Source organism: Saccopteryx leptura, chromosome 5 (assembly GCF_036850995.1).
Source record: "Saccopteryx leptura isolate mSacLep1 chromosome 5, mSacLep1_pri_phased_curated, whole genome shotgun sequence".
Taxonomy (NCBI): Eukaryota; Metazoa; Chordata; class Mammalia; order Chiroptera; family Emballonuridae; genus Saccopteryx; species Saccopteryx leptura.
The window spans coordinates 80843775-80862034 of record NC_089507.1 but is presented as its reverse complement, the minus strand read 5'-3'; the positions used below and the strand labels follow the sequence as shown (position 1 = coordinate 80862034).

Sequence of the window (18260 nt, the reverse complement as noted above, 5' to 3'; positions counted from 1 at the left end):
ACAGGAAGGGAGAGAGATGAGAAGCATCAACTCATAGTTGCAGCACCTCAGTTGTTCATTGATTGCTTTCTCATGTGTGTCTTGACCAGGGTACCCCAGCTGAGCCAGTGACCCCTTGCTCAAGCCAGCAACCTCTGGCTGAAGCTAGTGACCATGGGGTTTCCATCCTGGGTCCTCAGCGTTCCAGGCCAACACTCTTATCTATATTGCGCTACTACCTGGTCCGGCAGAATAGAAGTTTTAATACAGTGGGTTTTTTTTTAATGGTGTTAATGAAAGAATTGAAAGAGAACATATATTTTTTCTGGAAGAACAGATGGAGAAAAAAGAAAAAAGGCAGTCTATTAAGGAAATCACAGAAATTAAATGTTCATGATATATATAAATATATTCACCTAAAATGTATAAATTATGAATGCATAAGAGGTAGATTTATGAAGCAAAATTATTTTCTTTAGCTCACCAAAGTTAACCCCAACAGGAATATTTTCTTAAATTACTGATTAATGACATATATTCAGTAATAGTCAAGATATTTAAGACCTGTGACCAAATTAGCATTCATTCTCCTGCCTTTATATATCAAAGTTTTGCGGGGGAACTATGATGTTTCACTTACTGAGCTAGGTTTGAAGAATACAAAGATAATTAATTCACAGTTTAGGAGGAAAACGTATGAAAGAAAATATTTAAGGAATAAACACAGTTAAGTTTCCAGAGTACAATGGAAGCACAAATAAAGATATAAGTTTTACCTTAGGTTAGAAAACGATCCATGGTCATATTTCCCAGAAGGTCTTTCAAGCCCTTATTTGCATTTATTATATGTAAAAAGAAAAAAGTATGTACTCTATTGTTTAAATTCTGATACTCTATTCCTTATTAACTCTAGTGAAAAAAAATTATGTAAAATAAACTATATAAATGTTAAAATGTGTGATTTGTGAGTTTTTACAGTTCTGTGTATTCCAGGAACCATTAACACAATCAAGATACTAAACATTTCATCACAAACAAGATTATGTGTGTCCCCTTGCACGCTATCTCTCCTTTGCTCTGGCCCCAGACAACGCACTGTTTTCTGTCACTATAGATTAGTTTGCATCTTATGTATTCATACAGTATATATTCTTTTATGTCTAGCTTCTTTAACTCAGCCTAATAATTTTAAGATTCATCAATAGTATCAAGTATGTTAAGTGGTTTATTCTTCTTTATTGCTGAGTTGTAATTCCATGATGTGGGCACATCACTATTTTTACTTTAAATTCATTTAGTTATAGATATTTGGGATGTTTCTAGTTTATGGCTATTGTGAATATAGCCACTATAGAAAAATATCAGCCCCAGTTTATAAAGCTGATTTTAATGCACAACTTTTCTAATTAACTTTTGCAATAACAAATTATCCAAATCACAAAATGAGAAAAAATTAAGGGCTAAAAGGAATAAAAGTGTGATAAGAAGTAAAATTTGGAAATGACTATTAAAAAAGTATGTCAGTGACTCAGAACTGTGAAGAGGAATAAGGCAACTAGACCTTCATGTAAGAACTATGAAACTGATCCCTCTCTCAGAAATCATTAAGTATTTTCACCTGAAGGATTGGCTGTTAGTCAATTTTAACACTGAATTAGTTTTAAAAAAACTGCCTATGAATTTCATTGTTATGGCCTCCTAAAATATGTATTATAAAGCACGATATATTATTGACCAGATCTAACAAGTTTAGGTGATACAAATAATGTATATTAAATATTTATCTGTCCCGTACTATATCATGTGGAAGAGAAACAAACAAAAAAAAGCTATCCTCTGGTGTTCATTCAAATGACAAGTTGTTCAAAGAAAAAAAATCTGTTCTGTTCTTTTATCACTGCCTGTTTTAAGGTTTTTCAGGTTACTGGGGAACTGTTTTTCCTTTTTATTTGATACATCACTAAAGTTTTGCTGCTTGAAACTTCAATTTATTTAAAGCCCAAAATGCGAAAAAAATTTATGTTAGAGAGCTACTAAGTAGAAAAGCTCACTCTGCTATGTCAATAAATTAGAGAAACTTATATAAGATGTGTATAAATTCCTATCTATTACTCTTCATCTTAGGAAAGAATTTATTAAAGACAATAGTAAGGATGATATGCTTTAATTTTTATTATACTCTGTACACAGAGGAAATAGAACAAAAGAATAAATATTTGTCTGAAAAATTGATGGGTATACCTGTTTGTTTAGGTGGTTTACTGAGAACAGTACAATTCTCAAATTTTTGTCTGGATTTCCTTAGTTTTATTAAGAATTCTGATAAAACCAAATGTCCTTTATTTCCCAAAAAACAAAAAGGTGTTTCATACGCTCTTCATTTAGAAAAAAAATGACTAGAATAAAGAAACATGGTAAAACATGTTTATATATATATACTTTTTAACATAAAGTTTTCAAATTTGAAAATGTAAAATGTTTTTCTTTCATCTCTTGGTTGTGCTTGTTTGTTTTTGTGATTTATAATAGATTAAACGAAATGCTGGTTTAGGATTAGCTTTTAGTAAAACCCTTAGAACATATTCTGATATCTGAAAATGTTAAGAACTGAACTACTAATACTGAAGCATAAACATAGTTAACGAAGTATTTACACACATATGAAAGTGTTAACTTCCTCAAACACAGTCCTTACAGAAGCAGTGAACCAGAGACAGGGATTTTAGATCAGCACTATCAGCAGTGTAGCTGTTGATCCTGAAAGGACACTTGAACTCTCAGGCCTATTTCCTTATCTACATAATTGGGAAGGCTGAATTAGATGACTTCTTAAAGTTCTTTACTTGAATTTTTTTTTTTACTTCTAGGTAGGTTTATACCCTTATTATTTCTAATTTCTCATGCTTCCTGAATCTACATAATCTACCCAAGTAACACCTGAACATTTTGCTAAATGCAAAAGATTAATCTTTTTCTGTATTTTATCCCCAAAATGATATAGAAATTGCCCACCTGTCATTTTCTCTTGCGTATCTTTATTAAGAATCTCAGACTACTGCCCCCTAGGAAAATAAAAACAAGCAGCAGCAACAAAACTCAGAAAAACATAACAAAACAGATTCTGTTCTTCCCTAAATCAGTAAAATGCCACCTCCTCTGTCCAGCTGCTCAAGCCTCAGTCTAGGAATCACTCTTGATTTTCCCCTCACCCTCATTCCTGATTCATCCACCTCTCTAAGTACTTCCCAAATTCTTCCGATGCCCACCACCCTCACTACTACACACCTCTAAGCCAAGTCACCACTGTCTTGCCTGGACCACTGCCAGTCTTGAACTGGTCTTCATGCTTCTGTTCTGAACTCTTCCAGTCCTCTCAACCCACTTTCCATGCAGCTCCAAGAGTGATGCTTTTAAACTCTAAATCATATCCCCTTCAATGGCTTCTCATTACTCGAAGACAGTGATTTACAACCTTTTCCATCCCACAGCACACAAACTAACTCCTGAAATTCTGTGACATGCCAAAAAATAGGTATAATTTTGATTCATTTACATCAGATGACTATTGTTGTACTGGTTGTTTTGTTTTGTTGTTTTCTTTTACAATCTACTGGTTGAAAGGTCCATGCTCCTGACCTAAACAGCCAGGCTTTGCACGTTTTAAGGGTTCTTGCGGCACACAGGTTCAAAGTCACTGTTCTAGAATGATCCACAAGCCTCACTATGATCTAGGTTTTATTTCTTCTATTTGATTGCACAACATCCTCCTTGTTTACTGCATTTCATGTACTCTGGTCTCTTTTCTGTTCTTTAAACACACCAAGTTCTTTCCTCATTCAGAGCTTTGCAATTTTTATACTTCTGTAAAAAATCTTCTTCCCTTTCTCTTTAAATACCTACAGTGGTAGAGCATCAGCCTGGCGTGCAGGAGTCCCGGGTTCGATTCCTGGCCAGAGCACACAGGAGAGGCACCCATCTGCTTCTCCACCCCCCCTCTCCTTCCTCTCTGTCTCTCTCTTCCCCTCCCGCAGCCGAGGCTCCATTGGAGCAAAAATTGGCCCGGGCACTGAGGATGGCTCCATGGCCTCTGCCTCAGGCGCTGGAATGGCTCTGGTTGCAACAGAGTGACCCCCAGATGGGCAGAGCATCGCCCCCTGGTGGGCATACCGGGTGGATCCCGGTTGGGCGCATGCAGGAGTCTGTCTGCCTCCCCACTTCCAACTTCAGAAAAATAAAAAATAAAAAAATAAAATAAATACCTAGGTCATTCCCACTTTTCAGACCTCAACTCAAGTAACATCCTGGGAGAACTTCTTCATCTTCAGATATTCTCCATCACATCACTTGTTCATTCCCTTGATGTCAATGATCATAAGTTGTAAATATCTTCTTTTTACAGTATTTACTTAATTTATCTCCTCCTATATAAGCCCCATATGAAGAGACTTCTTACTTTTATTATCACTAATTATCCTCAGTGTCCAGCACAGTGTCCTGAACACAACAGACTCAATATTTGTTGATTCAAGTATTCTATGCATGTCTGTCTGTCTGTCTGTCTAGCTAGCTAACTAGCTATGAATATGATGAAGGCACAGAGTGAGAATATTCTCACCATCACTACTGGGGAAAAAACCACTCAAATAATATGACCTATGGTGTAAGTGTTGAGACTTTCTATAAGCAGGAACATAAATACATATCTTCAATGACATAAATGTATATTTCTAACTCTAAACTCATTTAGTAGATGTAAACTTTACCCCATGTTGTTCAGAAGGCTGATTAGAAAGCTACACCAGGGTAAATCTTTGTTAGTTTGTTTTACTGTGGTGACATGTCTCTTTTGATTTTGATTTACAATCCTCAGCATCATGATACTGGATTTTTTTTTTCTGTATTTTTCTGAAGCCGGAAATGGGGAGAGACAGTCAGACAGACTCCCGCATGCGCCCGACCGGGATCCACCCAGCACGCCCACCAGGGGGCGATGCTCTGCCCCTCCGGGGTGTCGCTCTGTTGCCGACCAGAGCCACTCTAGCGCCTGGGGCAGAGGCCAAGGAGCCATCCCCAGTGCCCCGGCCATCTTTGCTCCAGTGGAGCCTCAGCTGCGGGAGGGGAAGAGAGAGAGAGAGAGGAAGGAGAGGGGGAGGGGTGGAGAAGCAGATGGGCGCTTCTCCTGTGTGCCTTGGCCGGGAATCGAACCCAGGACTTCTGCACACCAGGCCGATGCTCTACCACTGAGCCAACCGGCCAGGGCCGATACTGGATTTAAAATAAACATTTTGCAAATGATAAAAATTTACCCTCCAATATAGAAATTCTAGCCTTTGAATCGACACGGTATAAATTTATTTTCCTAATAAATAATTTTTATAAAGTACAATTATTACTGTATGTGAGAAATAGCTTCAAGGGGCTACAATTATTTTGGTGTTAATATACTCAAAAATGTTGGTAGCCTGTAAAGACTATAATCCTATTTCTGTTGTGGGTGAATGAAAAAAAAGCTGGTAGCCAATGACTTAAACTATTAAGAATAGTATCATATTTTTGTAATTCAGATATATTGGCTATCTAACGTACATTATATAAAGGATTTTTTGTGTTCTTATTAAATATACTGCCTTTTAATTTTCCCAGTGCTATGTTGTTCTTCTAGAGCAGGGTAACAGTAAACAGACATACCTACATGATTTTTCAAGATAAAGTCAAAAGATGTTTATAAACTTTATTAGGGAAGAAAATTAAATTCTGATACTGACATTTCCCTCCTATAATTCTCCATAGTAGTAAATTTCTATCACGTACTTTACACATATTCAAATGTTCTAAGCATTCTAATGAAAAGTTTGAAGGCATCAACACTCTACTGAAATTCAAAATGAAACTTATTCATGATCTAGGTGTAGGTAAAAATGCATGGAAGACTAGTTATAAAAGTAAAGCTATAAATACTACAACAGTGGAATTACAAAAATAAGTCATGAAGAACAGAAACCCACCATGACTGTTAAATACTCATATATCAAGAAATAAGCATAAAGCTTGCAATTCTGTGGCATAGTATTACATTCAGGTTTAAATTTTGTATTTATACAGAAAATCCCATATACTGTAGATTTATATTATATAATGCAGGATCAGGAGGGAAAGCACTGGTTCCACAGATACAGTTTAAAGTCAGGTCATACCATGGCACTGAGGAACACAGCTTAGGTGTACCTGCTGACAGTAGTGTTAATTTTTGTAGTCCAACGGATTTCTCACATCAGTTAGAATTGTTGGACAATTCCACTTTTTTCAAAAAAACTTTATATAATAATGGAACATCCAAAAATCACCACACATTTCCTAATGAAATCACTAGAGTTACTCTATTTTTATGTTATTTTATTAGCAGAAGACTGTGGTTATATACACATTTTAAAATATCTTACTAAACTCAATTATTTTCATAAAATTACCTTAAATGACTTCTGAACAGCATTCAGGTAACAATGAAAATAATGTATTATTCCAATTTATTAGTGTAATTGCTCAAGATCAAAATTAAGCTTTATTTGAATTATTTTAAATATAAAAGATGCTTTTATATCAAATGATTTCATATTTAAGAGAAATCATGCTATACTGTGTATATGTATGTGTGCATATGTGATTACTGATAGAAACGATTAAAGTTCTCAGTACTTCAGTCAGCTTGGCTACAAAGAAGAAAAACAGAAAAATCAAAACAGAACACAATTAAGAGAAGAAGACAATATGTATTGACCAGGTTTCAATACGAAGACTAGTTTTATGTTTAATGTATCTGAACTTTGACTTCATCTTCAACGGATGAAATTAGGGCAGTCAAGGTAAGAGGGAAAAAGATTTAAACAACAGAAAGAAAAATAATCTTATTTTTGCAGACTTTCTCCACACTTGTTAATCAGGAAAGAAAAATTCTAAAGGCTTCTGATTCAGTGACTAGGAAGGAACCTTGTATCCAAAGGACTAATAATAATAATAATAATAATAATTTGGCAATGTAAATGACTTCTTATTGAACTGAAGAAATATCATCTAATGTGTTGCAATGTGCAATAAATACTCCTTCAGTTGTTCCCTTCACTTTTATGTCTATATAACTGGTAACAACTGCTCAAGACTATAAGACTATTATTCCATCTCTTTAACAAGGTATTAGCTTCTTATATATAGCATAGTGATTGGAAACTAATCAAGTATTGGAAAAAGCAGCTATATAATGAATGTAGTCTTTGCCCTGCAATTTATATTAGAGTAAAAATTTATAGAATCTTAGTTTTTAGATACCTTATTTTTTAGAAATGATAAGCACCAACTCATAGTTGAGGGACTTTAGTTGTTCATTGATTGCTTCTCATACAAGTCTTGACCAGGGATGGGGGGGAGTGTCCAGCCAAGCCAGTGACTCTCTGCTTAAGCCAGCGACCTTGGGCTTTGGCTAATGACCTCTTGCTCAAGCCAGCAACCTTGGACTTCAAGCCAGCGACCTTTTAGCTCAAGCCAGCAACCTTGGGATCATGTCTAAGATCACATGTTCAAGCCAGAGACCTTGAGGTTTCAAATCTGGTACCTCAGCGTCCCAGGTCAATTCACTGTGCCATTACTGGTCAGGCTTAAATAGCATTTTATAAACAAGAGAGATTTGAATGTGATATCAAGTGTAGAAATGAAAAGATCATAGTTCCTCAAAGTGTAAACTATCTGAAGGGTTAAAGAATTTTACATTGCTTACCCTGGTGTAGTACTATGCAAAAACCAACCAAACTGATAATAAACAATCCAATCTTACTTGAAACATGAATTTCATTCTTTCTGGTCCAGTCAGTATTTACCATATCATACCTGGCCTACTATAATGACTTCTTGTTATCTCTGCCTCACTTTCCTTCCCATTGCAATCAAACTATGCTTCTAAGAAACTAAAAATACCAATTTCAAGTTATTTTTAGTGGCTTTTTCCTGCCCACTCATCAGAGTACAAAATAACTCCTTAGCTTACATGCATTTTAAGTGTGTAACAGAAGATCTCTAATCATAGTAAGCCTCCACTACCATTTGGTTATTTTCATGACTGTTCATAACATGCCCCAGAGCCCCAAACCTGAACTTCTCTCCCATAACAAGTTCCTATCACCTTGCCTATGACTTCTACTTTACTGGAAAGATGGAGGTCATGCCAGAAACACTCTTTTGACTGACCCTAATATTTTTTTCCCTAATTTCACCTACCTTGTCATTTTCCCGGGGCAGAAATGTGCTTTCCCATTCCCACCCCGTTTACTTGAGTTCATTTGTCCTTTTTCATCTATAACCGTTCTCCATCAATTATTCCCCTCTAGGAAATTTACTGTCTTTGGCAGTCAGGTCCTAGCCCAACAAATACATTCCTGTCTCCTCTACTCTATATTATTTACCCTTCAACTACTATTGCCTCTCCTTTTCTCACTGAACTTCTAGAAAGTTTGTACCTTCCCATCACTTCCTCGTTACTCACTGTAGCCCTTTCCCCTACAATACTCAAAGATGTTTTTAAAAACATGAACATCTGTTGACCTAATCATCAAAATTCAGTATTTTTTTTCCTAAGCAGCACTTAACTGTTTACCATCAACTCTTTAAAGTCCATGACACTGAACTTGTCTTCCTCAACTCTTTCAGTACTTCTTCCTTAGCAATTTCACTTCTAAACCCTAAATGTGATTCTCCTCATGCTTTCCTTTAAGTATTTCTTCTGTTCCCATGGATCAGCCATCATTTTGAGTGCATGAATTCCCATGTGATAACAGCACTTTAAGTTCAACATGCTTCCAAAAATATACACCTGGTTGAGATCTCACTATTTCTGTTGTTGGTAGTATCCAGATTTAAATTTTGGACTCATGATTTCCTTCTCTTACCTGGTATCATCTTGGATTCTTACACACACAAACACCTCTTCCTTCCTGTTCTCTCTGTTTATCAAGCTTGGGGGAGGGGGAGAGACTTTCTTAACTGGTTATTCTTCATTTAATCACTGTCCAGTGGTTTTTAAGTAGGAAAGTGCATCAGAATTGTTGAAGCAGCTTTTGCAGAATATACATGATAAGCTGGATTCTAACCTCAGAGATTCTGATTTATTGGTTATAGGGTATGACTAAGAAAATGTATTTTGAAAAAATTCTGTTTCAGATGCATATTACTAAGATTCACGCTACTTGTTATGAATATCTTCCTCTCTTATAATGTACATCTCTTTCAAATTTCTAGGGTATCAATATGAGCATTTAACTTTTGCTCAAAAATCTCTAATAGCTCCCACTGTACCAGACCTTCTCTAAAACAGATTCCAGACATCTCTGTCCAAGTTTTATCTACCTTTTAAAGTGTTTTTCTGTGTTCCTGAAAAATCTTTTAACCTCTCTCTACAGGTCCAACTCCTATGCAGACTAAATGATTCCTTCTCCATAAATAATACTGGGTGAGCTCAAACACAAATGAGTTCCCTCCAAAAACTTACTATGTATCCTCTTACAGCATTTACCACAGTGTCTTTTTACTTATTTTTATTTATACACATACACACACACACACACACACACACACACACACACGCTTCGTTACCTTCAATTTACTCTTAAATATAGGAGACACACTTCGACAATGAAACAGAACTAATTATCATCAGAACTATTTTCCCCTCATATATATGCATTGATTTTCTAGAACAACGATAACTTATAAACTACTTATAGGCTGATCCTAATTTCACTTCAGGTAAGACTTTAAGAAATTTCACCTGAAATAAAGACTTGTGGCCCAACATAGAAATTCTTCTGAGACTGACTAGGAATGCGAATATCTAACCTATCATTATATTGAGTTGCATAGAAGGCAGAAACTGATAAGTTATTATCTGTTGATTACTTGTTCTGACCAAGATCCCAAGGGTATAAATTCACTCTCCCCTAATTTTATTTTGGGATTGTCAATTTTTTTTTTTACCCTGATTTTTTCCCTCAAATTTAGAGAAAGAAAGAGGCAATTTTGTCCTCCACTTTAACTGCGCAAACCCAGTAAAAAGCCAATTAATGTTGTGGGTCATACTTTAAAAAATTATATATATATATATATACACACACATATATATAAGTATATATATATATATACACACACACACATATATAAGTATACACACACACACACACATTTTTTTTCTCCCAACTTCTCAAAGTTGAAAAAAAAGGTCATTTTCCATAGAAGAGAATATGTATACTTCCTGGATATGTGTGGTTTTTTTGTTTGTTTTTTATTTTTTTTTTGCATTTTTCCGAAGCTGGAAACGAGGAGGCAGACAGACAGACTCCCGCATGGGCCCGACCGGGATCCACCTGGCATGCCCACCAGGGGGCGATGCTCTGCCCATCTGGGGCGTCGCTCTGTTGCATCCAGAGCCATTCTAGTGCCTGAGGCAGAGGCCACAGAGCCATCCTCAGCGACCAGGCCATCTCTGCTCCAATGGAGCCTCCGCTGAGGGAGGGGAAGAGAGAGAGAGAGGAAGGAGAGGAGGGGTGGAGAAGCAGATCGGCGCTTCTCCTGTGTGCCCTGCCCGGGAATCGAACCTGGGACTCCTACATGCCAGGCCGACGCTCTACCACTGAGCCAACTGGCCAGGGCTATGTGTGGTTTTTAAACCTTTTTATTTTGAAATAATTAGAGGCTCACAGGAAATTGCAAAAAGAAATAATAAATCTCACAGAAAGATCCCCTGTGCCCACCACCTAGCTTGCTCCAATGGTAATATTTACACAGCTCTAATATGATATCTAAGCTAGGAAACCAGTATTGATATGATCTGCAGACCTTCTGATTTCATCAGTTTTCATATGCATTTGTGTATGTGTGTGGTTCTAAGCTATTTTATCACATGTATAGATTAATGTAACCACTATTAATATGTATTTTAAAACATTCACTTTCATGCAAATCAAAGATAAGCAATATTTTTTCAGCCTCAGAAAATACAACTTGAATATATTATACAACAAAAAAACTGAACAGGTAAAATGAATTCAAAGTTTAATTCTACTTGGTTTTAAAATAAACTAGGAAACATATTCAAGTCACAATTCTTTAAGTTTTTAAGTTGCATGTTTGAAGCAAGTTCCACTAGCAAAACATTTTAGCTATCCTGCCGAAGAGCACTCTTCACTAAAGTTCTCAGTATTATTTCTTAGATTCTTAGTATAAGAAACAATCATGTCTGGGTAATGTCTGTAGAACCATTATTGAAGACATGGTCTTTAATGTCAATCTTTGTATGTTTTTTGCATATTTTAAGAGGGATGTGTACAGAATCACTTAAGGAGCTAATAATATCCTGATAATTCTCTTCTGACGGTTGTCTCAATAGGTTTTTCTGTTTGCTTGTTTGAAGAACTAGAATATTTCTCCTTATCATAAAGTAAAAACTACATAGCACATCAAGTTATCTTGTTTTTTACCTTGATCTCCTAGAAGCACAAATTAAATTAGTGCTCAATATAATAACTATATAATCCCTGATTTGTACTAGATTTATCTTTGCCTCTCCTTATATGGCTATTGGCCTTTATATATTTATTTTAAATAGCTTACATACATTAGTGTATATATTACATTACGTAACAGCATACTTTTTAGAAGTAATGTTATGGACTGAATATTTGTGCCCCTTCCAAAATCACATGTTGATATTCCAACTCCTGTTGTAATGGTATTATGAGATAATTAGATCATTCAGGTAGAACTTACATGAATGACATACTACCTTTCTAAGAGACAGGGAAGGAGCTTAATTCCTCTCTCTCTCTTCTCCTTCTGCCATGTCAGGATACAATGAGAAACCAGAAAGAGTGCTCTTACCAGATACTTAACCTATTGGTGCCTTGATCTTGGTTGGATTTCCCAGCCTCTAGAACTGTGAGAAATAAATGGTGCATTAAGCCACCTATCTATGGAATTTTCTTAAAGCAGCCCAAACTGACTAGGGCAAATGATCATACAAAAATGCTATGCATTTCCTTTGCACAGCAGTTCATAATTAGATTGTACATCTATATATAAACCTTTTTTATTTAATCCACACAAGTTTACTTTACCAACAAGAAAACTAAAATTCAGAAAAATTAAATGACAATTTAGTAAATGGAAGAAGTGGAAATCCTCTCAATCTGCAATATTTCCAGGAGACATTAAAATTTCATTATTTATATTAATTTTAAAAAGAATTTCTTCAATAAATAATGTACTTATTTGCTTAATTTCTAAAAAATGAGTCCAAAACCTGACCAGGTGGTGGCGCAGTGGATAGAGCGTCGGACTGGGATGTGGAAAGACCCAAGTTTGATACCCCAAGGTCGCCAGTTTGAGCACGGGCTCATCTGGTTTGAGCAAAAGCTCACCAGCATGGACCCAAGGTCGCTGGCTCAAGCAAGGGGTTACTCGGTCTGCTGAAGGCCCACGGTCAAGGCACATATGAGAAAGCAATCAATGAACAACTAAGGTGTCACAACAAAAAACTGATGATTGATGCTTCTCATCTCTCTCCGTTCCTGTCTGTCCCTATCTATCCCTCTCTCTGACTCTGTCTCTGTAAAAAAAAAAAAAAGACTACTCTTTTCTTTGAATTTAGTATATACTTTATAACTATTTACAAGTTGTGTTCCTTTGTGTTTTATATTCTCCATCATATTAAAAAGCTCTTTAATGGCATGAACTTTTTTTAGTTTATGATAGTGTTACACAACATCTGTTTCCAACTATATATGTAGGACATCTTTACAATGGAGTATTTTCATGTAATAGCCATAATTACTGTCTTTTCATATAGTTATTTATTCTTATATACACATATACTTTGAGAATAAATCCATTCATAAAATAGAAAAAATAACTGATGAGAATTGAAGAATTTATTTTTATACTTCTTGGCTGACAATCTAAAACTGAATAGTGAAAAAAAGGGAGGGTATACAGGCCTACAAAACCTTTAATATAATTAAGCAAAGCTTAATCTTGTATCACTGAAATAAACATTTTAAATGCCAGCCATAAGTAGTTACCTGTTAAGTATAACTGTTAAACATTTGATTACTTAAACAATTTCAAAGCATGCCTGTACTATATTAATACATACTTAAATAACCAACTTATATTTCAAAATATACAGCATTATTGCTAATTCTTTTTCAGCATTTATAGTTAGAACAATGAATTCTTTCTTCATCCATCACATAAAAATAGTATAGTTAGAATCACTAATATATAAATAGGTCCACATATGTGTCTGGGTATCCTTTCCATTTACACTTGAAGTCAATGAAATAATATTTCTTTCACTTCATAAACACTGGCATTGGGAAGTCTGAACATCATTATCATTCTGAATATTTATGTATTCATCAGTAAGCAAGAATTCAAGTTTCTTTATATCATATAAAATAGTATATCATATAAGTTTAATCTGTATGTATCTTTCCAATAATAGAACTAATTATATAATAACATTAATTTTATTTCTATAAAGAGGCATATTTATTTTAACATGTATTCATTTGAATTATATATTATACTTTCCCTGGTATATAAAAAGGCACACATAATTAATTTCATGTAATCATTTTCTTCTAGTTTCTACTACATAACTTTTAACCAATACATCCTGTATTGATTACTTCCTAGCTACAAGCAGTAATATCTGCAAATAGAGAAAACTTCTTCCATTACTAATTTATCCCTATGAGTTATAAATAATGGGTGTAAATTTACTATGAAGCTCTTCAATACTCTAAGGCCATGTAAATATGTCACCAATTTAAAATGTGCATAGGTATGTAGACAAAGCTAATCTCTGAAAGAAAGGACAAGGATGGCCATATAAGGAGAAAAAAGGAACTTTTTATCACTTTTGAAAGGAATGTGTAATTAAACAGGCCAACGGTATTCATTTCTGACATTTAACACTTCTATTTAAAATCACATTCCCTAGTATATTCCATCACAGATTTGCTTTTTTTCTAAATTGAAATACAATTTTTTCCTCTCTTTTGATCTAAAAGATGTCAAACTTTTCATAAGTTATTTTGCCAAAGTTACAGAGCAAAAGAAGTCTGCTTTTTAAAACGTTGCTTATGTCAGAAGTCTGTCTAGATACTTCTAAAGAGAAATCTCAAACTGAAGTGCTCTCTGGGAAAAAACAAAACAAAGCAAAACAAACAAACAAAAAAAAAACAGAAAAAGACCAGGCATTTTAAATATTCTCACCCAGTGATTCTTTCATCTCTACATGTGAGAGAGGCTGAAATTTAAATTAATCAACAACCAAATCTCACTGTCTCATTTAGCAGTTGTCTCAGTCTGCTGATGTTAGGGCATACAGCTTCCATTAGGAAGAGCTCCTAAAGTGGATACTATCACAGCTGGTAAAACTGAAATCTGACCTACTTTTTTTTCAAAAGAGCCTATAAATTTACCTGAAATATGCTAGTAAACTCCTTGTCAAAATAAAAACCTATAGAATATGCACACATTTCTCAAATTTGTATCTCGAATAGTGAATTTCTGATGGTACTTTCTATGTACATTGGTTTTACTATTATAAACCTAGTATCATTTTGAATAAACACACACTAAAAAAATTATACATTTGGAGTGACTGGATGGTTACACATTTGGATGGATAGATAATTAAAGTGATTATTCCAACAATATAACAGAAATGTGATTTGTAAAAAGTTATTTGTAAGAAAATATTTCTTGTATTTATAAGACTGTCATATATAGTTTCCTATTATCCTTTTAAGAATGAAGCATTATGGCCCTGGCCGGTTGGCTCAGCGGTAGAGCGTCGGCCTGGCGTGCGGGGGACCCGGGGTCGATTCCCGGCCAGGGCACATAGGAGAAGCACCCATTTGCTTCTCCACCCCCCCCCCTCCTTCCTCTCTGTCTCTCTCTTCCCCTCCAGCAGCCAAGGCTCCATTGGAGCAAAGATGGCCCGGGCGCTGGGGATGGCTCCTTAGCCTCTGCCCCAGGCGCTAGAGTGGCTCTGGTCTAGGCAGAGCGAAGCCCCGGAGGGGCAGAGCATCGCCCCCTGGTGGGCGTGCTGGGTGGATCCCGGTCGGGCGCATGCGGGAGTCTGTCTGACTGTCTCGCCCCGTTTCCAGCTTCAGAAAAATACAAAAAAAAAAAAAGAATGAAGCATTACACTTTCAAGAGGAAAGAGGTTAATTAATTCATTAAAATAGAAGGCATTCAAAACTTTTTACAAAGAGAAATCTAATTTCTGGGTTCTTTCAGACTCCCAATTGTCATAAAATATAAAGAAAAATGTATTTCAGGTAAATTAACAAATCAACTACAAAGCATTACATTTATAGACTTTTACATTATTTTTGTAATTCAAATATAGGTGCTATACTTTTCCTACAATTATTCGGAGAAATTACTAAGAAGTTCACAGAGAGTTAACTTCAAATAAAAGGGTATAAAAGCATTCAGTCTAACGAAAACTCTATGCATAAGGAGGACACAATGAACACATTTCATCACATGATTTACAGTAATAAATCACTTCTTATATTCATTCATTTTAAGACTACTAACTTAATTTTTCTTAAACAAGGTTTAAACGTATAAAAAATAGCCTGTACTCACTATGCTTAATTTTCTACTTAACTATAATTTCCATTGAATTAAACAAGACATGTTTACAAACATTTATAGATAAACAAAATATAAAAATAACTTCATAGCCTACAAAATTTATACCATATACCTTGTAAGAACAGAATAAATGGATCTGATAAAGACTGTAAAAATGGACTGTGCTTTTATCAAAACAATAGTCATATTAACTAGACACTTATTACCCTAAATCAAGGTACACAGAAAATAAAATTACTGAAAACCAGAGTAATATGAAACAATAAATCACTTTCGGTGTTTCTTCTATTTTACCAATATACGTAAAACTCAAGGCAGAAGTAAACAAAACGAATATTTTCTATGTTCAAGCAATGAGTAATTCAAGAACTATACTTCTGATAGCCTTTAATTCTAATAAACACAGAAGGACAGGAAAAAGTAGTATGATCAATGCTCTCCAAATACATTCTATCATTCTTTGACAATTACTCCGCAGAGGTTTTTATAATATATATTGTTAAAATTAATCACATAAAAGATACATAAATGGTTCATTCTTGAAAGCTAACTTTATGAACTATGGTGTTTAATAAAAATCTTAAATATAAAAATGCAAAGCTATAGACATAAAGCACTAGAATTTTATTTAAAAAGTCAATACCCTAGGGTAAAAAGAACTATAATAAAGAAACAGATAGGTAAATTTATAAGCAGTAATAGGGGGGAAATAATAAGCAGTAATGGGGCCCAGAAAGTACAAGTTAAAATTCCTATTAAGCCATCCATGACTTTATACATAGTATTTAATGTTCCAGAAAAAGGAGGAAAGGAGAATAAATGAGGCTAGTCTTCTACCACTGCAACAGACCAGTTATAACTGAAAGCTGTAGTATCCATCTTTTTTTTCTATTTCATTCTTTTATAAGTGAATGTTTATGACTTTATGTAACAGCTGGCTTATGTGCACAAATCACTATTGAAAGCACTGCCTATTATTAAAAGACTTTGTCTTCTGTGTTTATAACAGAATATAACTCACTTAAAAGGAGAATTATAAACTCAATGGAGAAAACAAGCTGTATAAGATATTATAGTTACATAAATAGAACTAAAGTCCTAGAAAACTTTAAAGGTGAAATTTAAAATATATGTTTTTGGCTCAGAAAATAAAAGTCTAAGAAAAAATCAGGATAAGCCTAATTAAATTAAGTATACTCAAAATATGTCTGTATTTTGCTTACATATATGTGGAAGCAGAAGTAGAAAACATAAAATTTTTGCAATATACCCATATCCAAAGTTCCTGTTTTCTCTTGACCTAACAGAAGAGTGTATTATAGAAAGTAGTGAGGATGACAATGACATTATGACAAATAGGAATGAAATCAATGCAGATGCAGTAGGCCACTCTAGCTTTGAGAAGACAATGGTTTTTATGAATGGTTTTATCGAATTATAAGTAATTAAAAATGTTTTTGGACAGACTTTGAAACTTTAAAAAACTGTGTTCATAAGCATTCTCACTCAGAGATAGTACTTCAATAAAACCTAATTGAAAAACTAGACACACACATACAAATATATAATTTTATTAAAAGCCTCAATTTCTTAGAAATTGACTTACTTTCCTCTGAAAATAAATTTGTAATAGCAGAGGGAAAGAACTCATTTCTTACAACTTCTTAATTAAGAATACTAAGGCCCAAATTTCCACTGCTTCTGCTAAATAAGCAGAGTTGTCATACTGGCCCATGAGAAGGTCTTAGCCCAAAAAAGACAATACTAACACTACAAGGGAATTAGTCTGAGAGTCATAATCCTTAAACAAAAGTTTATAAGGGTATCACTAATATTTCAACACTTACGGCTATCATAACATATGTTTCCTAGAGCCCTGCCCGTCTGAAGCAGCACTTCCTGGTCTTTGCTATTTAGTAGCTGCACCAGTGGTGAAATCAATCCAGCATCCACACATGGAATTCGCATAAATTCTGAAAATAAGAGACATATTTAATTAAAAATCTAAAGATTCAAAACTTACATAAATCATGTCCCTTAATAAAATAAATACCTACCATTAAAATGTTTACAGTGGCTTACTATTTAGAGTACATTTCTGTTCAAAAGTACCATTACAATCCTACTATATACTTCATCAATTAAGTACACAACAATGAGTGGGGTCATATTTTCCTTTGTCAATACTGTGCTATAAACTGAAAGGACTTTCAAGGAACTTTCTTTGTACCTAAGTTATCACTATCTTCTTATAATAACTGGATGTGCTTAGGAAGCAGCATGTGATGATGGAAACACTGGTAATGGTCTTTCCACGGGCCTGCTAGTTAAAGTAAGCAGGTCCTCAAACAACTCATTCCGTTCAATATTCTTTTGCTATGTTGATAAGATGCAATAGAAACCTAACTCTTTTTTAAATCAAATTAGCCTATCATAAAATTGGTTTTCATACATTGTTTCACTGAAGTTTCAAGAATCTATTCTTGACATTTAGTGAGGGCTTACTATACTACAGATATAAACTAAGCCATCAGATTGCATAATTTTTCACTATGTTCTCTGAAAAGTTA

The 18260-nt window shown here is 34.6% G+C and overlaps 1 protein-coding gene across 5 annotated transcripts in view; it reads right to left on the bottom strand.

Annotated features, from left to right (window-relative positions):
• The window catches only part of RAP1GDS1 (Rap1 GTPase-GDP dissociation stimulator 1), a 153123-nt gene that overhangs the window by 75908 nt on the left and 58955 nt on the right, over window positions 1-18260 (bottom strand). For all 5 annotated transcript variants that reach the window (XM_066387293.1, XM_066387295.1, XM_066387296.1 and 2 more), the window contains one exon: window positions 17538-17663. In XM_066387293.1, coding sequence (XP_066243390.1) covers window positions 17538-17663 — 126 coding nt within the window. The remainder of the gene's footprint in view (window positions 1-17537; window positions 17664-18260) is intronic.